The following is a 24432-nucleotide window of genomic DNA, read 5'->3' as shown; positions in this document are numbered from 1 at the left end:
CCGCCGATGTGAGGAGGTCGGTGGGCGAAACTACGGTTCAGAGGGGGGGGGGGAGAGACGGCGCGCCCAGGGAGTCTTTGGATGCTTGTTTTCTTTATCATTGATCTTGAGGCGCCTCTCAGCCCTTGGTATCGTTACTGTCGCTAGAGTTCCGCGGCGCGCGCTTTTTGGGAGCGCTCGTTTGTGACACTGCCCCCCATTTTAAGAATATTATCACATAATAAACAAAACCACACAAACGAGTGTGAACAGTCACCACACACTTAAAGACTGTAACATAGTCCGTCACTAGAGGTGCGTCACATTCCCAATAGAACACTCAATACAATTGCACATTGCGATTCAATCTCACAGCACATAAAATATAACCACAGGTACATGAGTACAACACTCCATCACATATTCCAAACATTACAAATGTACAAAGTTCTGCCTTTACAACAATTGTACAATCCTATACATCACATCACCGCAACAAACACTTTGACTCGCTCGACATACACTTGTGACACAGGATAACAACAACACACACATTGAGGCTCAAAACTACCAAACACACTCCGATTCGACCTCAGCACGTATCCTGTGTACTTCGAGCTGCGCTTGCGCCCTTCCTTGCAGTGCTGGCTCGATCTCTTCTTATTGTTCTTGTTTCTGTTCTGATGAGCCCTTTACAACGACGGTGTCTATAAGGGGGCGTCTGAGCCATCGTTGTCACTTCCGACACCGTTAACGGGTCGTAATGTTCAACCTATCTTGTCTGATTATTCACCAGCTTGTTCATGTCACGACATTGAGCCTGGCTGGCAAACTCCATCACCTTTACACTTTCTGTCGGTTGAGTTCGTGCCGACGTAAGTCCAGCTGCCCAGCACGTTCTCTCATTCAACACGATCATCTTTTTAATCACTGTCTCTTGCACCACGGCTTCACCTTGAGCTCGGGTGAGATCCGTCGCGGGATGCTCCTCCACTGTATCTCACGGTCCCTGTGTCGGCGAAGGTTCAATCTTCGGGTCTTCCCCCAAACGTTCTGGATCATTCGGCCCTCGGGCCCCGTCGATGTTCCCGATGATGAGGTCGTACAGGGGTGTCGTCTTACATAGGGCAGTAACCTTCCCGCTGAAGTAAGGGGCTTCAACCTCAATCTCTGCTTCGGGAAGCATCCGAACCATGCTGTCAATTAGGCAAACCGGTTTCGTTTTTCCTGTTAACTGACTTTCTCATACAAAATTTCTCCGCACGATAACAGTGGAGCTAGCGGTGTCTCTCAACACTGTAACCTTCTTCCCGCAACTTTTCCAGGCAGCGTTGGCATTCCCTTCATAACACCGGTTGGCTGTTTTGTCATTACAGCACCCACAATAGGAAGTTTCTCCCCATTTTTGAGCTCTATAAAACCGTTAGTGACGTCATCATCATCGGCCTTCGGTGCCACCTGCACACAGGCTACTTGGTGAGTTTGACTCGCTCCGTTACGACATGCGTCTGCCTTGTGCCCGGTCTGACCACATTTGCAACATTTTACAACCGTAGGGCTCGTAAAGTTAGTTCGACAGCTGTTAGTGCAATGACCCACTCGTTACACAGAAAACATCACGGGACACTCTCCGGTGCACGCTTCTTTTGTTCGGGTGCCGATTTCTTCGAATCTTCGGGGCACTCCTTCTTGACTTTGGCCAAATTTGTGCCACCTTGCGCTTCCAAGAATTGGTCGGCCAATTCAAGCATGTCTTCAAGTGACTCAGCCTTCCTCTCTTCCAAGTACAGCGACAGACTTGGGTGGCAAATGGTAAGAAATTGCTCTCTAATTAGGAGCTCTCTAAGCTCATCATACTCCTGTGCTGTGCCTGAAAGTTCAATCCATCTGTCAAAGTAATGGCTAAATCGGGCGGCGTACTGCGTAGCCGTCTCACCATCAGCTGGCTTTCCTGTCCGAAATCTGTCCCAGAAACCTTCCACAGTAAATCTAAATCGAATCGCTTCAGTAAAGCAGCTTTCACCTTTGCATAGTTGGCTGCATCGGTCGGCGTCAGCCTACCGTACACACTGAGCGCTTCACCACTCAAGCAAGTACTCAAAGCAGTTGCCCATTGATGTTCCGGTCAATTCTGGCTCCTTGCAATCGTCTCAAATCTGTGAAGGTACGCGTCGAGGTCGTCCTTCCTTTCTGCTTGGGTTCAAGCGGAAGCCATGATCTTCCCGTTCACTGCTTTCAACTCTATCTTGGATGGGAGTTTCACTTCGCTGTTGCAAACGGAGCCGCTCGAGTTCCATCTCGTGCTGCCGCTGCCTTTAAATTTCCTCTCTTTCTTCTTTTAGCTGTCACTCCTTTGCCTCTCTTTCTTCTTTCGCCCTTTCAGCGGCCAGCCTTTCTCTCTCCAACTCAGCTGCTTTTTCTTCCTTGACCCTCTCAGCTGTCAACCTCTCTCTCTCAACCACCTCTTTCTCCTTCTGGCTCACCCACTTCTGTAGTTCGGCGCCAGAAAGACCCATCTTCTCACCAAGAGCTACTAACTTCTCCAGATCCATCCACCGATCTCCTAGTCGCGAACAAACTCACGGTTCAAGCCAGCGGAAAAGTCGAAGCAAAAGCAAGGAACGCGGGCGGAAAAGTCGAAGCAAAAGCAAGGAACGCGGGCGACGCTCCAGTGCCAGCAAAAGTAAAGATCGCGGTCGTCGCTCCGATTCAACGACGCAAGACGACGCCTGGCCAGGCCTATCACCAAGCCCTGCTCTCAACAACTCTTCGGTCAACTCACACCAGGTAGGCTGGGCTAAGTCAGCCTCTTCTAGCTGCTCCTCAAATCACACCAGTAACAACGACTCCACCCTCTTTAAAGAAAATGCAACCCTAAAAGCTGAAATTCAGAGGCTTAAATTACAACTCGAGTCTTTTCACTTATCCGCTACTACCACTCAAATTGATTCTCGTCCTCCTTCCGCATCAACCACCCCAGCCCCTCCCTCTCAGTCCGCCTCTTCCATGTGCCATTCATCAGCCCCACCTGAACCCTCTGCACATTTGCCCATGGACACTAGCCCCTGTGCTCAACGCGAACCACTTCTCCCTCCCCCCAGCAAACGTAAAACTCCGAGCACTCCACGATCAGAAGAATCCCTGGAGGAGACAGTTTTAAATTATAATGACAGAATAACCGCATTAGAAACTAAATTTCATAATATACTCACCGCAGTTGAAAAACTCAGTGCAGATTACGCAGCCAAACATGAAGCACTCGCCAAATTTATGGACCTTGTGCAAGCTCATATCCAACAAACTACAAGTTGGATAGCTGAAGTTAGTGCCAATAATCCTAGCATAGCACCACTTTCCACCTCAGCACCAGCTTCGCTTAACAATGGCCAATAACCCGACTCACTCCGAGCTTCAGGTTTGGCAATGGAACTGTAGGGGGTTCCGAAAAAAGAAAGCACATCTGCAACAGTTCCTTGCCTCCCGTTCTAATCTACCCGAAGTCATTGCCCTCCAAGAAACTCACGGGCCAGTCAGCTTCCCAGGTTATAATGTCCACCAAACTAAAAAGCTGTCCCGGCCTGATACGGCAATTCTTACTCAAAAACACCTCACTGCAAATCACTCCCACTTCGACGGCGTCGATATAGAGCATGATTTTTTGGAGATTATTCCTCATAAGAATAACACATCTGCTCTTTACCTTCTGAATGTCTACAGCCGCCCTCGAGACAAACATCACCGCTTTGACTCCCTTTTTACTCAAGCCATTTCCGCTGCCAAAGACCATCCCCTTTTAATTCTTGGTGATTTCAATGCACCCAACACGTTGTGGGGTCACACTGTTTCTACTCCTAAGGGCAGAGCCCTGTGGATACACATACAAGACCACAGACTCACGCTACATAATGACGTCGATGCACCAACCAGGCTAGGAAACAGCGTATCGAGAGATACCTCTCCCGATCTTACCCTTACACGCAGAATTCAGCACGTTACATGGAGCAACTTGCAAGTTAATCTCGGTAGTGATCACTACATCATTACTACTACAGTACATTTCAAGCACAAACCCTTCGCACCTAAGCCAATCAGTCACACCAATTGGGACAAATTTCGAGAGGCCCGCCAGATATCAGCTCCCAGAAACATCCAAGACATCTCAGAATGGGTGAAGCAACTTCACTCAGATGCTGGGGTGCATACTACAACTTTGCCCCCCGAAACCCCCCTCACCACGGTTGATGCCAAGCTTTTACATATGTGGGAAGCCAAACAGTCTCTCTTGAAGAGATGGAAAAAAGGACGGCACAACCGAAAGCTAAAACTCCGAATAGCCAAGCTTGACCTGCAGATCCAGGAGTACGCCACACAACTGGCCTGCCAGCAATGGGGCCAGGTGTGTGACAGCATGCAAGGAAACCTTGACAGCAAACGCACATGGCAACTACTGCGCCACCTCTTAGACCCTACCACATCACGCACACATCAAAACCAGAGCATAAAGAAACTTGTATATGCTCACAAAAACGATCTAAACGGACTCTTCGACGACCTCCGCGATAAACATCTGCCTCCTGCTCAGAAGTATAACACACCAAAGTACACTGGAAAGCCCAACGAGTTATTGAGCGCCGCTATCACGGAAGCAGAGGTTCGGCATGCTATGGCCACTCTGCGCACAACGTCAGCACCAGGCCCAGACCACATTAACAACAAAGTACTTCGCAATCTGGACGACAACTCCGTCACGGCAATCACAGATTATTTCAATCACTGCTTTGACACTGGCACCCTTCCAAGTTCCTGGAAGGATGCCAGGGTAATTTTCATTCCAAAGCAAAACAAACCAGTGAACACTTCCAATCTCAGGCCTATTTCACTAACTTCTTGTCTTGGTAAAACGCTTGAACACGTTATACTCAACCGTCTGAATAAATACATGGAAGACAACAATGTTTATCCACCAGAAATGGTGGGTTTTCGAAAATCTCTGTCATGTCAAGATGTCATGCTTCGACTGAAGCATGATATCATTACACCCAACAGCAGCCTAGATACGCAAGCAATCTTGAGTCTGGACATCCATGGAGCTTTCAACAACGTTGCTCATTCCGCCATCCTCCGCGAGCTTAATCTCATAGGGGTTGGCGCAAAGACATATAACTATATAGCTACTTTTTTAGCCAACCGTACCGCAACCATACACATAGGCGCAGATCAATCTCAGTCTTACGCTTTGGGAAGTTACGGCACGCCCCAAGGGTCTGTGCTGTCACCGTTTCTTTTTAATGTCTCTATGATGCCGTTGGCGCAAGCATTGAGATCTATCCCTGACCTCAAGTTTTCACTCTACGCCGACGACATCACTCTTTGGATGACTGGCGGCTCCGATGGAGAGATTCAAGACACCCTGCAAGCTGCGGCAAATACGGTTGTGGCACTTACAGGGTCTATGAATCTTTCATGTTCCCCACAGAAATCTCAGCTACTTCTCCTACCATCTCACAGAGGGGGCGAAAAACACATATCCAATATACAGGTAATTCTAGATGACGTACCAGTTACTCGAGTGGATAGGATCCGCGTGCTCGGTTTACACATTCAAAGCAATCGGCTCAACACATACACACTAAAGACACTTCACACCACCGTTGATCATACCTTGCGACTTTTGGGTCGGGTCAGTAATAAACATGGCGGACTAAAGGAGGCCGAACTCCTCCGCTTGGTCCAAGCCTTCGTTATCAGTAAAATAACTTTTACAACGCCTTACCTACACTTTCTTAAATCAGAATCCGACCAGATAGACATCCTTTTACGCAAAGCGTATAAGTTCGCTTTAGGGGTGCCTATACGGACCTCCACTGAACGGCTTATGCGTACTGGCACCTTCAACACCCTTGCTGAACTAGGAGAAGCCCATATTGCATCTCAGTATAACAGACTTTCTAACACCGTGACAGGCTGACACATTCTACAAACCCTTTCTGTCACTCCGGCATCCATCACTAAGGTCAAGTACACCATTCCACACCACATACACGAGAACCTATACATTCCACCACTTCCAAAAAACATGCACCCTGAGCACCAGAAACAGCGCAGGATGCAGCGCGCGAGGGCCCTCAAAAAACAATTCTCCTCCTCCAATGATGTGCTCTATGTTGACGCCGCCGATTACGGAAACAGGCATCATTATGCAATATCGGTAATCAACTCTCACGGCCAGGTCGCTGCGGCCGCCTCCGTTCTTGCTTCTTTCGGAGGAAGCGGAAGAGGCGGCCATAGCCCTGGCCCTGACAATACCTAGTTCATCCGTTATAATCAGTGACTCCAAAACAGCTATATATAATTTCGGAGCGGGCAGGGTTTCTAAGCCAGCCCTTTCCCTACTTTTGCATCATCCCCTTGATCGACTTGTAGCACTAATCTGGACTCCCGCGCATGCGGGCCTTGCCGGAAACGAGGCGGCTCATGCGAGTGCCCGAGGATTCACAGTCCGGGCACACGCATCCGATGTGTCGCAATTCGCTACGAATGAGGCGCCATTTACAGCGCGGGATCGCCTTATTTCATTCCACGATATTTGCACACACTACCGTTTAGAGCGATTAACCTTCCCGCCACTCACGCGCAAATCTTCACGCAGGTGCGAAATTCTGTGGCGACAGCTGCAGACTCGCACCTTTCTTTCGCCTTACCTCCTACACCGCATTCATCCATCCTGTTATCCTTCCCCCTCATGTAAATTTTGTGCCTCCTCCACAGCAGACTTGAACCACATCATGTGGCGCTGCCCTAAGCACCCTCTTCCCCCATTCCTGAAACGCCTAATTTCTAGTGAGGAGCAGTGGGAGGCTGCCTTGCGCAGCTCGAGGCCCGCTATCCAGGAGGCCATCCTGGAGTGGGCTGAGAGGGTAGAGGAGGACTACTTCAAGTAGTTCATCCCCACCACACCCTTTCCTGTTGCCCCCTTCCCTTTAACAAGGGATAAATAAAGTTGTTCATTCATTCATTCTCCAGATCCATGGTGCCTCGCAAATAAAACGTTGCCGCGTGCAAAAAGTATCTGCCTAAATCAGTCTATCGGAACACTCTACTGCACTCGTTAACGAGAACACTGAGCAACACACAAAATTGTTTCGATAGCACTATCAACAACTCGAGGCTCTTTCTCACTACTTTGGACACACTGTGCACCAAAAAAGTCCTGTCGCAGACACCAGATGAATTGCCACAGGTCCCGTTAATTAGGGAGGCGATCGCCGGGCTAATTCAAAGGACCGAAATATCGGCCCCCCGAACTGCACCACGAAAGCGTAGACAATTTAGAAGTGGTCCTATTTGGCGCGCCAGCGGACGCCGGCTGTGGCCGAAAGAGCAAGTCAGAGCAGAGAGTTTATAAACAAAACAAAATTATATTCTCAATTCTGGCAGATCAAATCGATACAAAAACATGCACACTTGACAATAGTTGAACACGATATGTCACCAATCAAACAACGCACTACACAGTACAATCAGCTACACTCGAAACAACGGACACAAACAACAATACGCGCTACAATGCAATCACATGCATCGAACAACCAAGACACTTAAAGACTAAAGAGTTCGAAAAATTATTCAGTCCAAAGTCCTCTTCCAAGAATCACTCACTCAAAGTTCAGCGCTGTTGTTCCGCTGCCCCCGAAGTTTCTCTTCCAGGAAATTTCGCGTCTTCAATTGGCCGCTCTCCAAGCACCAACGCGTGGGAAGCCGCCGGTAACACGTCGGCTTCCCACGCGTTGCGATTGCAGGACGCGTCTTCGCTCTCTGGTGGTAGTCTCGCACTCTTTTGCTTGTAGCACAAGTCTTCGCCCCTCAGGTGGAAATCCTCTTCATTACCTGTTTTGTCGCTAAGGGCAAAACCTTCGCCGACGACATGGCGGAAACACCCTACGCACTGTGTCGCATAATTTCTTCTCCTGCTTTGTCACTAAGGACAAAACCTTCGCCGACAGACACGGCGGAACACCCTACGCACACTAGCGTGAAATTTCTTTTCCTGATGTACCTTCTCCGCTACTCGCTTAAATATCTTTCGCGCTGGATTCCGGAAAATTCTCATCGTTTCGTCGGCGCGATGCACAGCCAAGGCTGGGGAAAGGGCGAGACGTTTCGAGGGCAGCCCGCGACACGTGCCGCCACTCTGCATCACCACGCCCCTTTTCCTCGAGAACCTTTCAGGGCTTGCTCGGCCCCCGATGTGAGGAGGTCGGTCGGCGAAACTACGGTTCAGAGGAGGGGGGGAGAAACAGCGCGCCCAGGGAGTCTTTGGATGCTTGTTTTCTTCTTTATCGTTGACCTTGAGGCGTCTTTCATCCCTTGTTATCGTTACTGTCGCTAGAGTTTCACGGCGCGCTCTTTTTCAGAGCGCTCGTTTGTGACACCCATCAACAGAATTCGAATGCAGGGTCATTTTATGTATATCTGCAGGGAAGCTATAGGGAAGCTTAGCAGTTAAAACTTGTTTTAAGGATAGCAAATCTTACGAATTTCCTGATTTAATTAAAAAATTTGAATTCCGCTACAGGTACCTTAAGGTTCTTTGTCTTCATTAACTGGTATTGAAGATTTCGGGCTATTGAACTTGATTTAACAAAGTCTACCCGCAAATGTATGAGCTAAAATCTATAGTGATATATTTTTCATGCATTTCGAATGCAGGGTCATTTTATGCATATCTGCGTATCGCTACGCTCGAGGTATATTTGCTGCGTCTACGATCGGAAGCCGACTGCCCGAACCAGTGCTCCAGGAAAGTTACCTAGTACATCGGAGCTTGATCACCTTCCAGTCATGTCAACCATCGTTGTTCCAAAGCGCGAGAGAAGGAGCAAACGGGAGCCGAAGCAGTTTTCCGGCTTCGAATCGACCAATAGAGGCCCTGACAACATGCCATCAAACGTGGAAACCGACTGGCGAAAACTTCTTGTCCATTTCAGAATGCAACAGGAAGCTGGCCAAGGTAAGGGAAAGTCTACCAATGCCAGAAACACACGGCCACGACTTGACTCCCAGTGCTTTTCAGAAGACAAAAATATCACAACTTCACGGATGAAGCCAAAAGAGTCTTGCAAGCTAGTGGGTATAGATAAATGCAACATGCACCCGACCAAATTTCCCGAAGGTAAAGATAGCCGACGAAGTCTTCCTGCATGACAATACAAAGCTGAAGCGCATCGAGAAAGACAAGATGCTGTGGACGTTATGAGGCACCTACGATATTTCTTGCGGGCAAATGGCCCTTCCGAGAAGGATGGGCTGCAGTACGCACTGAGTATTTCACAAGCTCAGATGATTGTTAACATTAATATGGGGTTTATTGGTACAAGGGCCATGTGATGGCCAAAGAGCGACATAATACAAAAGATGCGGGCAATGTGTGCGATGACTGGCTGTAGACTAAAATTTCTCGCGGTAATGGCGGGTAAAACATGAAGGTATAAAATCGTGAGAGCGACATATGAAATGTGTACAGTGACAATGAGCGGCTAACGGTTTTTATAATGATCATATAGAGTGATGATGCAGCACGAATATCTTTTTGATAGCCTTGTCTCCAAGGGCCGCGAGACAGATGCTTTCTAATATATCTTCTGTAGCAGCGGCCTCTCTTAAAGGGTAGTGCTACAGGTTACCAGAGTAGATCACGTTAAAACTAGGGACATCTTTTAAAAACGCAAATAGAGACTGATGATTAAAAAGTGGATCCCTACTGATGAACATCGATGAATGAAGTGGTATTTTCTGTCGGTATAGGGTGATGGGAAGTGCTTTTTTCTTGAAGTGTATAATTCCTTGCAATGGATTAAAATGTGGATAACTGTCAGTGGTTCACTACACTTCTCGCACATGGGTGGATCACCACCGGACAGAAGATATAAATGTGTACTATGTGTGTGTCCTAAATCTTAGCCTTGTAAGTGTTACGTTTGTATGACGTCAGTTCGATACTGGCGGCCAATCGCCAAGATGCGGCTGATAACATGTAGTTTATTTTCTGTTTGGCTATCCCATGTCATTTGCTAATAAGCTCCGAGATGTCGTTTTAGAAAACGTTTGAGGTCAAACTCGTGAATGGCTATGGATATATTGGCAGTGTTCTCGTGGACAGATCATGCTAGCTGGCTCACAATCACATTACCTTGAATCTCGCGGTGCCATATTTCAGGAGTATGAAGCAGTGTTCACGTATTCATTATTTTTTTCATTTTTTTATTTTGAAGGCAGAAATACTGAAAAGTTATGCCTAAAGATTCCATTCAAGTAGTTATTATACAATTCTTCTATCTCATTTGTGCAATTGCTACACGTGCTCTGGTGTAAATAAGTGAACACTTAATAGGGAAGCCCTTCTATTAGCTATGCGGCCATTACCAACTCACGTGTGACATCTGCCACTTCAGTTAATTAGGATGAGTGTTAAATTCCCCACGTGTATAGTCACTAGTGTGGGAAACAGAGATAGAAAACACGTGGCTTATTTTGCGAGGGCTCCCCGAGAGCTTCAATCTAGGCAGTATTTTTGCCACTAATAACTTGTTGCTTATGAGAACTGTTAGTGGTCAGACTTGCCTCAGCAGAAGTGGGAAAGAATGGCTAATTTGGGAACAGAAATCTTTCGTGCAGCAAGACTCTTTGCGCTGGAAGTTCTCGACCCCAGGTAATCCAGGACGCCATATGTGAACCATGCCAGTCTGCAGTGCTCCCCATGACGTGAATAGGATGAGATGCCTATCGCGTGCGTCATGAAACTCTTTCCCGCAGACATGTGCAGCACATATACCCGATAAGCGTGATCTTCTACTTGAAGGAGACTGCACTCAATCGTTTGGTACGAAACACCCGAGTCCGAATTAACCAGCTAGGTCATTTGCAAATCTAAGCTCATGGCGTTGTTCGGCAAACCATTTGGTCGACCGCAGGCCTCAAGAAAACATCCTAAATCCCATGGAATCTTACGATTCCTGCATACCGGATGTACTGGGTCTTTGCCGAAAGGTTGACGCAAATATGACCGAAGCTGACAAGATTGCGCATATGTCAAAATGAATATTGCTTACAACGCGTTCAATCTACTCATCGTGAAGGATTGTCTGCCGTCCATACTGTTGTCAAGGGATGCCAGCGTTTTGAGCAAGCGAAGAATCGTCGCATGAGCCGCCATTTCGTGCCACTGCCTAATACTGCAGCCACGTCGACCTGCAAAGATCCCCCCACGTTCACGCCAGCTACGTCGTCAGAAAATGTAACACGCATCGTCCGCCACGAACTGGAAGCAATCATTCCAGCGGCTGTCCCTTCAGATGTTACACAGGCCAACGTGTTCTGCCGTTCGCCATACCACTCAGTCACGCGCCAGGAGATTTCTAATCTCGGCGTCACACCTGTTTGCTCTATTCGCACGCCCAAGAGTATTCTGGCCACAGTAAACCAGATCTACCTTTCACGCTACCGTAACCCAGCAGACTGAAGTACGGCTGATGATAAGCAAATATGGTTTCACTGCGCTCGCGTGGGACACATTGCGCGTCACTGCCCTAATCGTTGGTCATCGGCATGCTCCTGAAACAATGGAACATGACGTCGATTCGAACGCAACTCTCGCGAGTTTGCTCTTCGGTCCGATCTCCAGCCTGCCGATACCAACGTCCCGAGCCGTAGGTTTAGCCGATCACCGTCGCCCCAAGGCCGTCGATCTCTATATCGCCGCTTCTTTGTCGATCATCAACGTCAGCTACGCAGCCTGGACCCACGTCCTCGGGAAACTAGTGCATGCAGTAAGTCCAATTGGTCCATGACACGTTTGTTTGTTTATGCTTAGTCTCCTTGAGGAAAAGAAGTTTAAAAAGTCAACTCAATCGATATTAGGCCGCTGCCGCAAAGTTATACCACCAGGGAAGTAGAATGCACGAGGTTTATCCAACAACAATTCTTCCTCTGCCTGGTTCATCTCGCTCCCGTCAGATCGCACCAGCTCTTACGCAAGGTATTTTAACTATCTAAACCAAAACTGTATGCGCACGCAATGGGTCAGGCGCCTTCAGCAGTTTCACCGCAAATGGGACGTCTTCCATAGCTAACCAAGTGTATGCAGAGAGTGCAAATGAATGGAGTGAAATGCCGAGTCCACTGGTCAAGCAGCACGAGAGGGACGCCTGGCATGCCGAGACAGCAGAAAACCAACGCTCAAACTCTACGCGAGCGCCAAAGCCAAAATACAGTAGGAACGAGTATCTGAGAATGGAAGCAGCAGTCTGCTTTTCGAGGCATGAAGCGAAGTCTTTCGAACACTCCAATACCGCACCGCTTCGACCTTGCGGAAATGCGCACCCAATGCAAGGTGTGTGGCAAGGCTTCCGAGACTACAGAACACATTGTGAAACTGTGCACAGCAACAAAAACCACCACCGCCGGACGCCACTTCATATCTGCGAACACGCCGCGTATGTGCGGAGAGCGGTAGCAGTACAAAGACGTAACAACGCGGCGTTTGACAGAGCGGTGGACTGACTGAAGTGTGACGAGCTAGACGAGCGTAGCTTCTCGTGCTCCTTTTAAGGGTGAGGCTCCTTGTAGTCTAACCTTGTCATGCTTCACGCGTAACCAAGGGAAGAGACGAGAAACAAAAGAAGGCAGTATCTCCCTAACAGTATAATGATGGCGCCTGATAGAAGTATATGCAAACTGCAGTTGAGTGAGGATATTCTACATGGCGCTGTACCGCTACTCTGTGCCTGGGTGCGCGGAGAACGAGTGCCTCTCTCAGTCTCGTGGATAGTCGCCGTACGTCACGGATGGTTGGTGGGACATGGACGAAGCAGAGTGGCGGGCGCGTTTAAGACGCTTGCGCTCGGCTTCCTTGGCACGCGTCTCGTCGGTGTTACCCGCGCGCCGTCTGCATTCGCAAACGCGATCAGACACATGGACGCCTGCACGAACGGACGGATGAATGCTTGGCCCCACTTATCATCATTCACTCCGTGTATATGCTGTGATTTTTTCCCTCCCTGTCTTCCTTTGTTTTTTTCTACCTATTCTTTTTTTTCACTATATTTGGTCCGACATCAGCTTGTGTACAAAGGGCATGGCCACTATATTATCAGCATTATCTTTAGGGTGCCTAAATGCGCGCGCCTCGTGGCCTGATGCGCGTGAGTGATCTAGGGTTCTCATTCACGGCTACAGTTCCCGGTATAATGCTAACGTAAATAAGTTTGCGCACAGACTAAAACTATCTAATATTAGAGTGACCTAGAATAGGTCCCTCTACTAATGTTTAACAGTGCTGAATTGGGATGGTTGGGGCTACATGGTAGAAAAATAATAAAACAGTGCCCCGCCGTGGTGGTCTAGTGGCTAAGGTACTCGGCTGCTGACCCGCAGGTCACGGGATCGAATCCCGGCTGCGGCGGCTGCATTTCCGATGGAGGCGGAAATGTTGTAGATCCGCGTGTTCAGATTTGGGTGCACGTTAAAGAACCCCAGGTGGTCAAAATTTCCGGAGGCCTCCACTACGGCGTCTCTCATAATCATATCGTGGGTTTGGGACGTTAAACCGCACATATCTATGAAATAATAAAACAGCGCAAAAGACGGGCCGAAAACAGGAGGACACGCCGTGTCCTTTTCTCGTTTGTATTTCGCCTGTCAGCGCTGTGTATGTGTCCTGTAGCTTCTCGTCCCGTCTTCCGCGCTTATTCTTCGTGTATCTGTAATGTCTGTTCTTTTGCAACCGTCAAACGCATTAGCGTGGCTCTGTGACAAAACACGCTTGCCACGCCCACAGCCTGGGTTCTATTCTCATAGAACAAAATATTTTAAATATTTTATTTGAATCTTCCTACATTTTTTATCACAGACAAGACTATTTTTTACTCACAACCGACGACGCCGGAATTTCCGTGAAACGAGCTCTTTAACGCTATCGCATTAAAAGAATAATGCAACGGCCTCGCGACACAGGAAATGCCATTCAAGCATATAACAAAAACCTCTAGTGAAAAGTGCCTGATAACTGATTTTGAGATAAAACGGTACCACTACATCAACTAGAACATGTAATTTTTAAGCGATTCTAACTTAGAAATCGGTACAAAAATAGCATACATGTACCGATTGAATTTCGTTCAGTCTGATGCAATAATAGAAAAACTGGTTTCAGTTTATTTTATTTTGTGTTCTAGTTTGGCTGCCAGAGTACCACGAAGTGTATGAGGCCGAGCTTGTCCTAACAACACAGTGCCGAAATTATACTTAAGGAAATCACCACCGAAACAAATAGCCTCTGTGAAATGAAAATGAATATAGCTCAAAAGTAAGGGAATATCAGCGTTCTTATAGGGTAATATACGATGAAGCACTATAATAAACATTGTTCCAGTCGGTTGTCACCCCTCCTCCTGAGAGAGCATGCTTAGAGGATTAAACTATAAGTCAAAATGCACCGGCACTAGTGCACCTAGTGAGCGCCTGTTTTCGTTGTCTGGAGAAACTACACTTTTATGTAAGCGTTCCCAATAGGGAGCCAAAGCAACGCATGGTGGCGCTGCGGATGAAAATTTCACTCTCGCCTTGATTGTAGCCACCAATCAGTTAGCCTCCTCCTAGCTAGCTCTACCCGTTTCAAAGTTATTTCGCCTCACTGTCCCTAAACCTTAATGCTTCGAAAAATTCCGCGTCATTATCTTAGGACTACAGGGTGAAGCCTTTTACAAAACATTATAAAATGTTTATTATCTTGGGACTACAAGGTGAAGCCTTTTACAAAACATTATAAAATGTTCAGCTGTTTCCTCCTCCTCTCCACATGCACTACATAACATGCCTGTGACTTCGTATTTGGCTCGGTACGTCTTGGTCCGCAATACTCCCGTCCTGGCCTCAAACAGCACGGAACTATTCCCGAGAATTACCCTAGATATTTTCAAATGCGGAGCATTTCTTGTCGCGCGATGTCGCAAGTCGGCGGCGATGTCCACACCCCCACGGCGTATGCTCGCGCCTCGCGTATGGGCGGTGGTAGTGGTTCTTGAAGAAAGGAAAAAAAAGGCACCCAATTTCTGTCTGCAATAAGGCGACAGGGCAAATAAATTGCCTTGTCGCATGCTTGCATCTCGTGCAAACTGTTTGCTTCCCTCCTCTCCTTCGGCAGCATCTGCTAGTAAAAACCGACTGCTCAGGCTGCACAACCGTTAACTGGCCACCCCGTATATGTAGACACTGGATCGCACATCAGCGTCCCACCACTCATTGAAGGCAACGCTTCTCGTGCACTCAATAAATAAGAATAATAAAGGCAAAATAACAATTAAGCATTCTCAAACCATACCCAATTAAGCAACATTCACGCAATACCCCCACCACTCTGCAATGCATTTACTCGAGTTCCCTCCGCGGGAAGATACGGGCGGCATTTTTTCTTTTGCAATTTCCTGCTTGAAAGCACGGTAGGTCTACAGTTACGATTTCAAAAACATCAGGCAGTGCTACCTCTGGTAGAAAAGTAGAAATCGGGGATGTATATCGCGCGCTTTCCCTTCCGCCAATGTGCTGCCGCTCGCTTACGTGCTTGTGCAGAGCGCACGCAGTGCACTTGAGTCACTCACAATGTACCATTAGCAGTGCTGCTTCAAAAAAAATGAGAGCTGGAGAAGCACTTCCGAAAAGTGAATCTATATAACTAAAGAAGTAAAGCTCGGTAGTCACATTTATCATGTGGAGCAGACGATAGAAGACGAGGACGTCCGAGGCACTGCGAAATGCATTTGTATACCTCGAGGCAAGTCTCATTCTGTTGACATGTAGCCGCGCACTGTATCGATGTGCTGCGTTGACGTTTATGAAAATTATGTTTTGATGTGGTGTCTAGTAGTAGCAGCCTTGTACTGTCATGAGCAAACGTTTGCGGCGTACTAAACAAATAAACACTCATACGGTAATGGCATTAAAATGTTCGAGAAGTTCTAGAGTCGTGTACTCTGTACCACGAGAGCATGACCCGCCGACTTCGCCGCGAGGCAGCAAACTCAGCTTTAGCCACTGCGAGTCAAGTGCCGGGAAACCGATACAGCCACCGATACAGTGCACGCACTCCTGCTTCAGCAAAACACACTGAATCACCTGCGCCCTACTGCCACGCCTATCCTCAATTTCCCCGGAGCTTGCCACCAAAGCCAGGCGCAGCGTTGTCGTCGCTCTGCAAACTTGAGTTTTGGTCCTGCGTATGGATAGCGTATTTAATTACAAACTCATAGTATTCTAAACTGTAGAGTGCGTACGCAGTAGATCGTGCGAGCAGCGGAATGTAGAAGAAGACAATTTAGCCGAGTGTGCAGGTGCATCCTCTTGGTTTCACCGTCTGTTGGCAGTCAAGCTGATCGCATCTCGAGAAGCCGTGCTTGTCATAAACGCGAAATCTATGCAGTTCCCGGCAATGGCAAGACATGCCTGTACAAGCGCGAATTTTGAGGTTCTGTGCCCTGGCTTGGGCCGCTAAATCTGTGCGGAGAGGGGAGTCAGTGACGCCCTACGACATGTATACAGGGTGTGTCGCAGCATGCTGCCCTATCATACTGAGCGGTCATACTTCCTTAATGATATTAAATAACCGCTGATGCAGTGCTGTAACATTAGTGCTGTGCAATGCCTCATCTTGTACACTGTACAATAAACTTGCTCGTTCGTCTAAGGCTGCTGTAAAAAAAAATTGCTGCTGAAGTAAATATATTAGTACTTAAACTTCCCGAAATTCCAAAAATATTCTTTTCGATGCGTGCTTTGTTTTCATTACTAGAATTTGCTTCGAATGTCAAGATCCGATACTCACACACTGCTCGTTTGCATTGTATTGTAAGACCAGTTTCAATAGGAGCAAAATGCACCATGCATTACAATGTGTCAATAGAAAAAAAAAAAACACAATACATCGCCAACATTGATACTTTAATTTACAACTTCAAACCCACATTGCTGCGCATGTGTACATCACTGGTGTGAGGGTCCCCAGTCTGTCGTCATATCATACATTCTTACAGCATGTACTTCCTTTTGTAAGCATAAAGTGTGTGCCCAGCTGTACTGAGACATTCATGCTGTGTATGATTACTCTGGTAATTTAGAATTAGCATGTGGGAACAGTTGGGGGCTTAGCTCTGCTAGAATGCTATCTGAGCCTACAGAACACAGAGACTACAATCGCGTCTTAGACGCCCTGACAGAGAAAACTCACTTTGTCTTTACTGCATCTTCGACATATCTTCACAAAAAATAGTAGGCAAGTTCATACGCTACGGTGCACTCAGAATGCACACAAAAAATATCTTTTTTTTTTTTTTTTCGAACATCAATGCCAATACATGTGCGTTCTCTATGCAGGTATAACTGGTACATTAATGACACGCAAGTTCAAATACAGCAAGAGAGAACCTCCAAGTTTTGCCTTACTTGTAAAAAATAAGGCAAATAAACTGTGCAACAATGAAATAAATACCCTTCAACCAAACATAGGGCTAGATATTCAAAACTGAACATTTAAAATGCTAAAAAAAAAAAAGGCTTCCCCACCACCAGTGCTGAATGTGAACACCAGTTGAGGGACTTGGACAATACAAGCAAATAAGCTTCTGTATCGACTTTTGAAAAAGCAAAAGCCCATTTCTATCTACAAATACAAAAAAAAAGTCAGCATGGCCCTGCAAAAATGAAGTCTCATCTTTCAAGTCACTATGTGAGGACATATTAAAGGATGCATACTGGGGGTCACGTATAGCTTAGCAGTTTTGTATTGAGTGTTTCTTTAAGAATGCCTTGCCAAATAAATATCTTCTTTTCAAACATAACCAAAAAAAAGCAGCACAGGGAAAACATGGTTGAATTGCCTCATGGCGAACTGGCGGAATGAGGACACACCGGCAGGCAACACCAAGGACCCCGTCTAAGTGAAGCAAGCACAACAGATGGCATGGTGCTCGTCATGGGCAGCCCTCCAGCCAGTGACAGGCTGGGGGGGGACACGCTGTGCCCATATGTATGCCTCTGTATACTGGTCAGGCAGACTGAGTGAGCACACAATTAAAAAAAATACAAGTGGCACAAAGAGAAAGAGCAATTCACAGTGACCAAAAAATGAATCACAGAAAATTACATTACAAAACTTGCACAATCCAAACAAACAAGTGAGGCAGATTCGGGACTAGCAGGGCACGCGATTTTCGCCTAACCTCTGGTGACATGGACAGGGATGTCCCTGCCAAGGGATCGCAGGCGGTTGGCTGCCCTATGCGCCACGCTGCTGCTTGGAATGCTTCTCTTTCGGTCCTCGCCCCCATTTTCACCTCGTGCCACCGACCCTCCTGCCAAGGCTTGCCTTTGGACCACTACTCAGCTTCACAGGCCTTTTGCTCTCACAATTCTCTCTGTTCTAAGTCTCTTGTGCTGGTCGTCCTCCCCACAACACGAGGATGGAAAACTCAGAAGGGCCATTGTGAAGATGAAACCTGTGGCCGGTCGGGGATTCTGGGTGGGACTGATGGAACAGGGCGCCTGTTTTAGCAAAGCAAAAAAAAAGTGATAGTTTGAAATTTTACATGTGCACAAAAACAAAAATTAATCTCTACATTTACAGTCCAATAAAGCTCTTGCTCAACTTGAGAATAAATAAATAAGTAAGCTTCATTTTCTTTGTCTTTTTGCAGTGAGTTTATGTTACAGATCCATAAGAGCTGGTCATAACACAAACCAAACTGACATGCCTCTTAGCCAGGGAGAGGTGCTTCACTACTGTGAAAGCAAATGATTACACAGATACAAACAACACAACAAAAATTCTTAACTTTTAAAAAGCTAGAAAGTAGGAACCACACAAGACAAGGAGGAAAGGCAACGAGCACAAGTGGAATAGCTCGAACTTTTGCTGGCATAACGTGAAGGATTAGTAGCTCAAGAGAGAAAGCATAAGAGCAGCAGCTACAAGACTATCACGAATACAATGACACTAACTGACCCAATCCTGTTTCTTGGCTTTGCAAAAATATGTCAAGCCACACTATGCACACAAAACATTTTCAATATGTGTAGTGAACTTTCTCCAAGCCAAACATGTAGAAATAGTGCTTGGTGAGGTACATTCTATTTAAGCAGTAATACAGTCAGCAATAAAATCAACCACTATGAATACATGTTGCTTCTCCCACTAAACACCAAAGCCAAAAGGCAGCCTTCCATAGAGTGGTTGTAAAAGTAGCACATCAAGAAGTTGCCAGCTACGAGTATGCTATTAGGCTCAGTTGCCATTTACTTATGCATGCACGCCAGATTTATCAAGTAGGAATAAATACCTACACCTGCACAATGCTTTTCACTTAATAAAAAAAAAAGCTTTCTACATGGAGTTATTGAAGGAATATTAAGTAATATTAACTAAAGCACAAAAAGGTGGCCTAGTTAACACAGACACTAGACAGCTCAATAAGTAGTGGAGGAAACTGCAATAATGTGGCTACAAAGTACAACAGAACCAATTTACCATACTAGAAATCTTTACCTATTCATCATGCTTTTAAAAGAAAACCATATGCCAGGCCACAAGATTTTTTTTCCAGTCTTTTTTTCTGTTCTTGCAGTTACAACCCCTCACTAATACGTGCTAATTAACAATATATATGCAGCTTCTATTTGCTGTTGACACAAGTACTAGACAATTCTGTAGAACAGCCTACATCATTAAATAGCACGAGCAGAAGTGTGGCAGATGCAGTTAGCAGTAATCACACACCAGCTGTCAAACTTTCACTCAAAATCATTCACCAAAAGCCAATAAAGTTTGAAAATATCAACATCACTTCCCAAGACAAAGTCTGATATGGATGAACACACAAAAGACTGCGTAACAGATAAAACTGCATGTGCTTGTATGGCAACTGCACCAACAGGACAAGTAAAAAAAAAGAAGTCAGAACTGAAAACTAACAATGTAAATTCTGTACCATACTTCAAAATAATGGATATGTCAGTTTTCTTTCTAGGGCAATTCAAATTTGAATATAGAGTAACTACTGCAGTATTCACTTCTTTTTCCTGATCTTCACCCAAACTTGTCTTAATCAGACCTTCGGAATCAGCTTGTGCTAATAAGCTACGTTTTTATGGCCACAATCACATACAGATGTCTAGTACTGTTACATGTCACACATGGTTACAATCTGTAGGGACAGACACATGAGCAAAGGCTGAGAGACAAACGACTTGCACCAAAGAGCAAATCTTGGCTAATAGCAACTGCAAGCAGGCACACACAAAAGGTTGATCCCACAATGCACACAGAGGTTGCACATATAGCAGCAATACAGCCCGATTTCTCAGCTTTTGCTTCATCCTTACAGGCAGATTAAGCTTTTCCTACCCCGCAACTCCTGTAAGATACAAGCATGAAAAAAAAAAGTCGCACCTAACGTGCACTCCCTACCTCTCACCAACAGCAAAAAGTCAAACTCAACTTTAGCGCAACTTCACAACAATTACAAAGCAGTGTTTCTGGACAGTGATGGATGATTGTCTGCCTGAAACGCGACTTGCCAAGCAATGCCCCTTCGCCAAATGAATGGCCACACAGAGATACCTCCATCATGCTAATACCGTCCAACATGACTTGCTTCTTTTGTGCCCAGACAAAAAAAAAAGGAGAGAAAAAATGCAACACATTTTGGATGCCAGAAGAAACACTGGACACAAATGTAGAATGCAATCATAACGTACAAAAAAAATACGAGCAAGAGTGATGCCAAAAACAAAATGAAAAAGTTGAAACATCACTCATTCAAAATAACAATGAGTAACACTTCTAAGCAGCTGTGAAAGTGTACATTGTATCAAGCACGCAACACGTGCACATAGCCTAAGGAAGCAAGTGGCACAAAGCAGTCCGATTCGTGGCCCAGAACAGGGCAGTGCAAGAGCTATGAAGGTTTTCCAGCAACAGCAGCTTGCCCTCTGCCCTCATCAATTTTTAGGAGTTTGTATGACCATCCAAGACCCATTCACTATAATAGTGAATTATGTGCCAGGTATGACATGTCAGTGGTGCCCATATAGTGCAAGTGAACACCAAAAATAGGAGAGAAGAAAAACCACAGTTTAAAGCTTATTAGCACATACATGTCGATCAAGATGTGTTGCCAGGTGAACTGCAACATGCCAAGACATATGAAGAAGGAGCATTGCATTTGACATGAATGGTAACCTGCTTGTGGCAGCTCATGTTTCTTCAACGACAAACTTACAAACAAGAAACAATGTCACAGAAACAACAATGCTTCTGGAACAGGAAGCTTTACACTTCAAGCACTGAAGCAGTTGTGGCTGAATGCCACCCCAGCAGTTCTGGCTCTTGAGAATGAGGCACTAATTAACTCATTCAACACATCGCCCCGTCTTTACCCTTGCATATTTCAGCACACACCAAGGCCCTCCTAATGTTTCCCAGCTGCATGCCGTGCCTTGAAATGCATGACAAGCATGAGAAGTTACAGCTGTCCCACCATTATTGACAATGATGAAAGCATGTTTGTGTATGTGCAAGTGTGCTTTGTGTATAAACTAAAGTACACGAGTATGCATGAAAGCATACTAGATGTCAAAACCATACACACTAGCCTTTGGATTCATGGTTACAAATAAGGCTGTAATCTTAAAACACGCATCAGTGTACAAGTGTAAATGTACTTTGTGCATGATAGAAACCAGAACATGAATGGTAGAAAATACCTGCTAAGAGTTACAGCTATGTATCAACCAAATATGAAAAGAAAGACCCAAATGAGCCAGCAAGCAGAAGCCTTGTTCAAAAGTTTGGAAAGATTCATTTAATGATGGCAAATTATCTCCCTCACAACCGGTATATAACCTATTTATCAATGTGTCACAGAGCCTAACAACAAGACTGCAGATAGGGTGACTGTACTTGGAAGACAGCTAGTTTTCTTCATAGAGCAAGCACAGAGGGTATTCCAAAGTTTGATTAGAAACAGTGCAGTGTAACTACTTAGAACTGCTTTAATATATCCAACAACAATACATGGACAGAGTAAAGCTCCAAACAAAAGCATAGTTAATGAGACAACACTAAACTGCTGCCACTTCTGCGAACCTTTCAAGCCTACGGGTGCACAGTTGCCTCCTCCATTCAACACTTGGAATGAAACTAATAAACAATAACAGCTATGCAGAACATGCAGTCAACTGCATGAGACATGCATCAGAAAAAACCACAGAAGGGTTACCACCTAGCACACCAGGCTTTCAGGTTTTTTGATAACGCAATCCCAAATGAAAAAGTTGGACAGCTCTTCAGAAATGTTTAAGAATAAGTGATTTAAAACTAAGCTAATAATTACATATATTTATTTATGCAAGTGAAATTTCAAGGCAGAAGGTAAATTTATGACACCAGGGATAAGCTAAGGGGTGGCAGGCTACGATTACTGGAAAACGACTGCTATCACCTGGCAGCTGTAATACTAAATTTATGAGGGCAATCTCAAGTGAACTGGCCAGTACCAGCGAGTTACCAGCAAAGCAACATTGCAGTGCAGTGCTTCACTTTTACATGGCTCCATTTCAATTTACAACAGACCTAAAATTTGCTGCCTGGCAACAATTCACTGAAAGAAGATGCAGAAACAGCTTTGATAGCTTCCTTATCACAAGTAAATGCAATAGCATTATGTGCTGAGATTTTTAACTCTCTAGTGCAAATCGTTACCATCAAATATAAATATCAAGTAGGTCTGCTCCAATTCAAGTGGCAAGAACTTGTGCACCTGCCCTGAGGGCATTTTCTGGTTGCCCTTATGTTCAAATGAGACTACTGCTGGATCATAATTATTAAATTAAAACTTCTGCAATAGGTCATAATGAACATGGAGCTTAAAACAAACATAAACTCGCAAAATTTTGAAATATCAAAATTAGCAGCCCCCTTTCTTCACATGTCAGCAAAACCAGCAAGGTCTGCTAAACCTCATGTAACAACATGGCATCGTCAAAGCAAGACAAAGTGGGAAGCTTCTGCACAAAACTTGGCCATTTAATCTTTCTGCAGCAGCCTGCCTAGCTCAAGCACCTACACTTATTATCTACCGATGTATTCATTAGTTTTGAAGATTAATATTGCCTTCCAATGCAGAACCAGTGTTTTTTTTTTTAACTGAAAAACTTATTCTGTTGCTTCAAGGCAGATCCAACATGCTCAGACAACTTCAAAACAGATCTTGCCTTCCGAAAATATCCCACTGCGTTACACTGACGTTGAGTTCTGCAGCCTCACACCTATATAGTTGCAATCGCAACTAGCAACACAAGCGCTACCACAGGAAAGCTGTACCCGCTCTGCCTTGGGGTGACTACCACATTACATGCACAATGGTGAGGAAGGATGGGGTAAGGACCAACAGGAAAAGGGGCCTTGTTTCTCTCATGCTTCAAGCATCATTCTGTTGTTCTCAGAGGTCTTCATGAATACGTTTTTGAACAGTTGTAGCTAATTTTACGGAATGTTTGTAATAAAAAACGAGACTCACTAAGTTTAACAAATAGTTCATGCATTTCCCCATGCTCTTACCTCCCCCTCCCCGCCACTTTAAAAATGCAGGTAAGGAGGGGTAGGTACACTGTTCTTTAAATTTCTTTTATTAATATTTAATTTATCAATTTTGATGAAACTCCTTGAGTTTGTATATACAATAAAACCTCGTTAATTTTAAGTCATTGGGACCGTGAGAAATCTTCAAAATAAGTGGGTTTTCGAATTTACAGAACATACAAAAAGTGGAATTCAAGAAACTTGAAATTATTCAAATTGATCAGGGCTGGTCATTTGCTGTGCCGCCTAGTTTGTGGCTCCAAGGGTTATGCTTTCCAGAAATATCTGCTGGTCACAGTTTTGCCACAGACAAGGGAGAATTCTGAACCTCAATGCTGTCGTCGCTAAAAAAGAGTGATCCAACTGATATGCCTGCGAAAAACAAGACATCTTCACTGCAGCACAGTGGTGACACGCTGACAGCATGTCGCCTGCTTCTCACTGCGTCAGCACGTCATGATGCGACTATTTGCCCATACTTTCTCGTAAAATAAAGAATTTCATAATGGACAGTAACATATTCGCGATGTGTTTCGCTGAAAAACATCACCATTGAAGCTTTCGCTTAAAGTTTTCGAAGCATACGACATGCTGCCCGCACATCACAGCTGTATTGCAGTAAAGCATGTCGTTTTCCACAGGTGCATATTTCAGTTGATCACAAGACCGTTATATATATATATATATATATATATATATATATATATATATATATATATATATATATATATATATATATATTTCATGCTGGAAGTAGCGAGGCAGGGGTG

At 45.4% G+C, this 24432-nt stretch overlaps 1 protein-coding gene across 1 annotated transcript in view; it reads right to left on the bottom strand.

Moving 5' to 3' along the window:
- Window positions 1-18329: 18329 nt before the first annotated feature.
- shi (dynamin-1 shibire) overlaps window positions 18330-24432 on the bottom strand; it is an 82952-nt gene continuing 76849 nt past the window's right edge. The window contains exon 20 of the mRNA XM_075879284.1: window positions 18330-18567. Coding sequence (XP_075735399.1) covers window positions 18495-18567 — 73 coding nt within the window. The 3' untranslated portion in view covers window positions 18330-18494. The remainder of the gene's footprint in view (window positions 18568-24432) is intronic.

This window comes from Rhipicephalus microplus, chromosome X (assembly GCF_043290135.1).
Source record: "Rhipicephalus microplus isolate Deutch F79 chromosome X, USDA_Rmic, whole genome shotgun sequence".
Taxonomy (NCBI): Eukaryota; Metazoa; Arthropoda; class Arachnida; order Ixodida; family Ixodidae; genus Rhipicephalus; species Rhipicephalus microplus.
The sequence above is the reverse complement of the archived record's forward strand: the minus strand, read 5'-3'. Positions and strand labels throughout refer to the sequence as shown.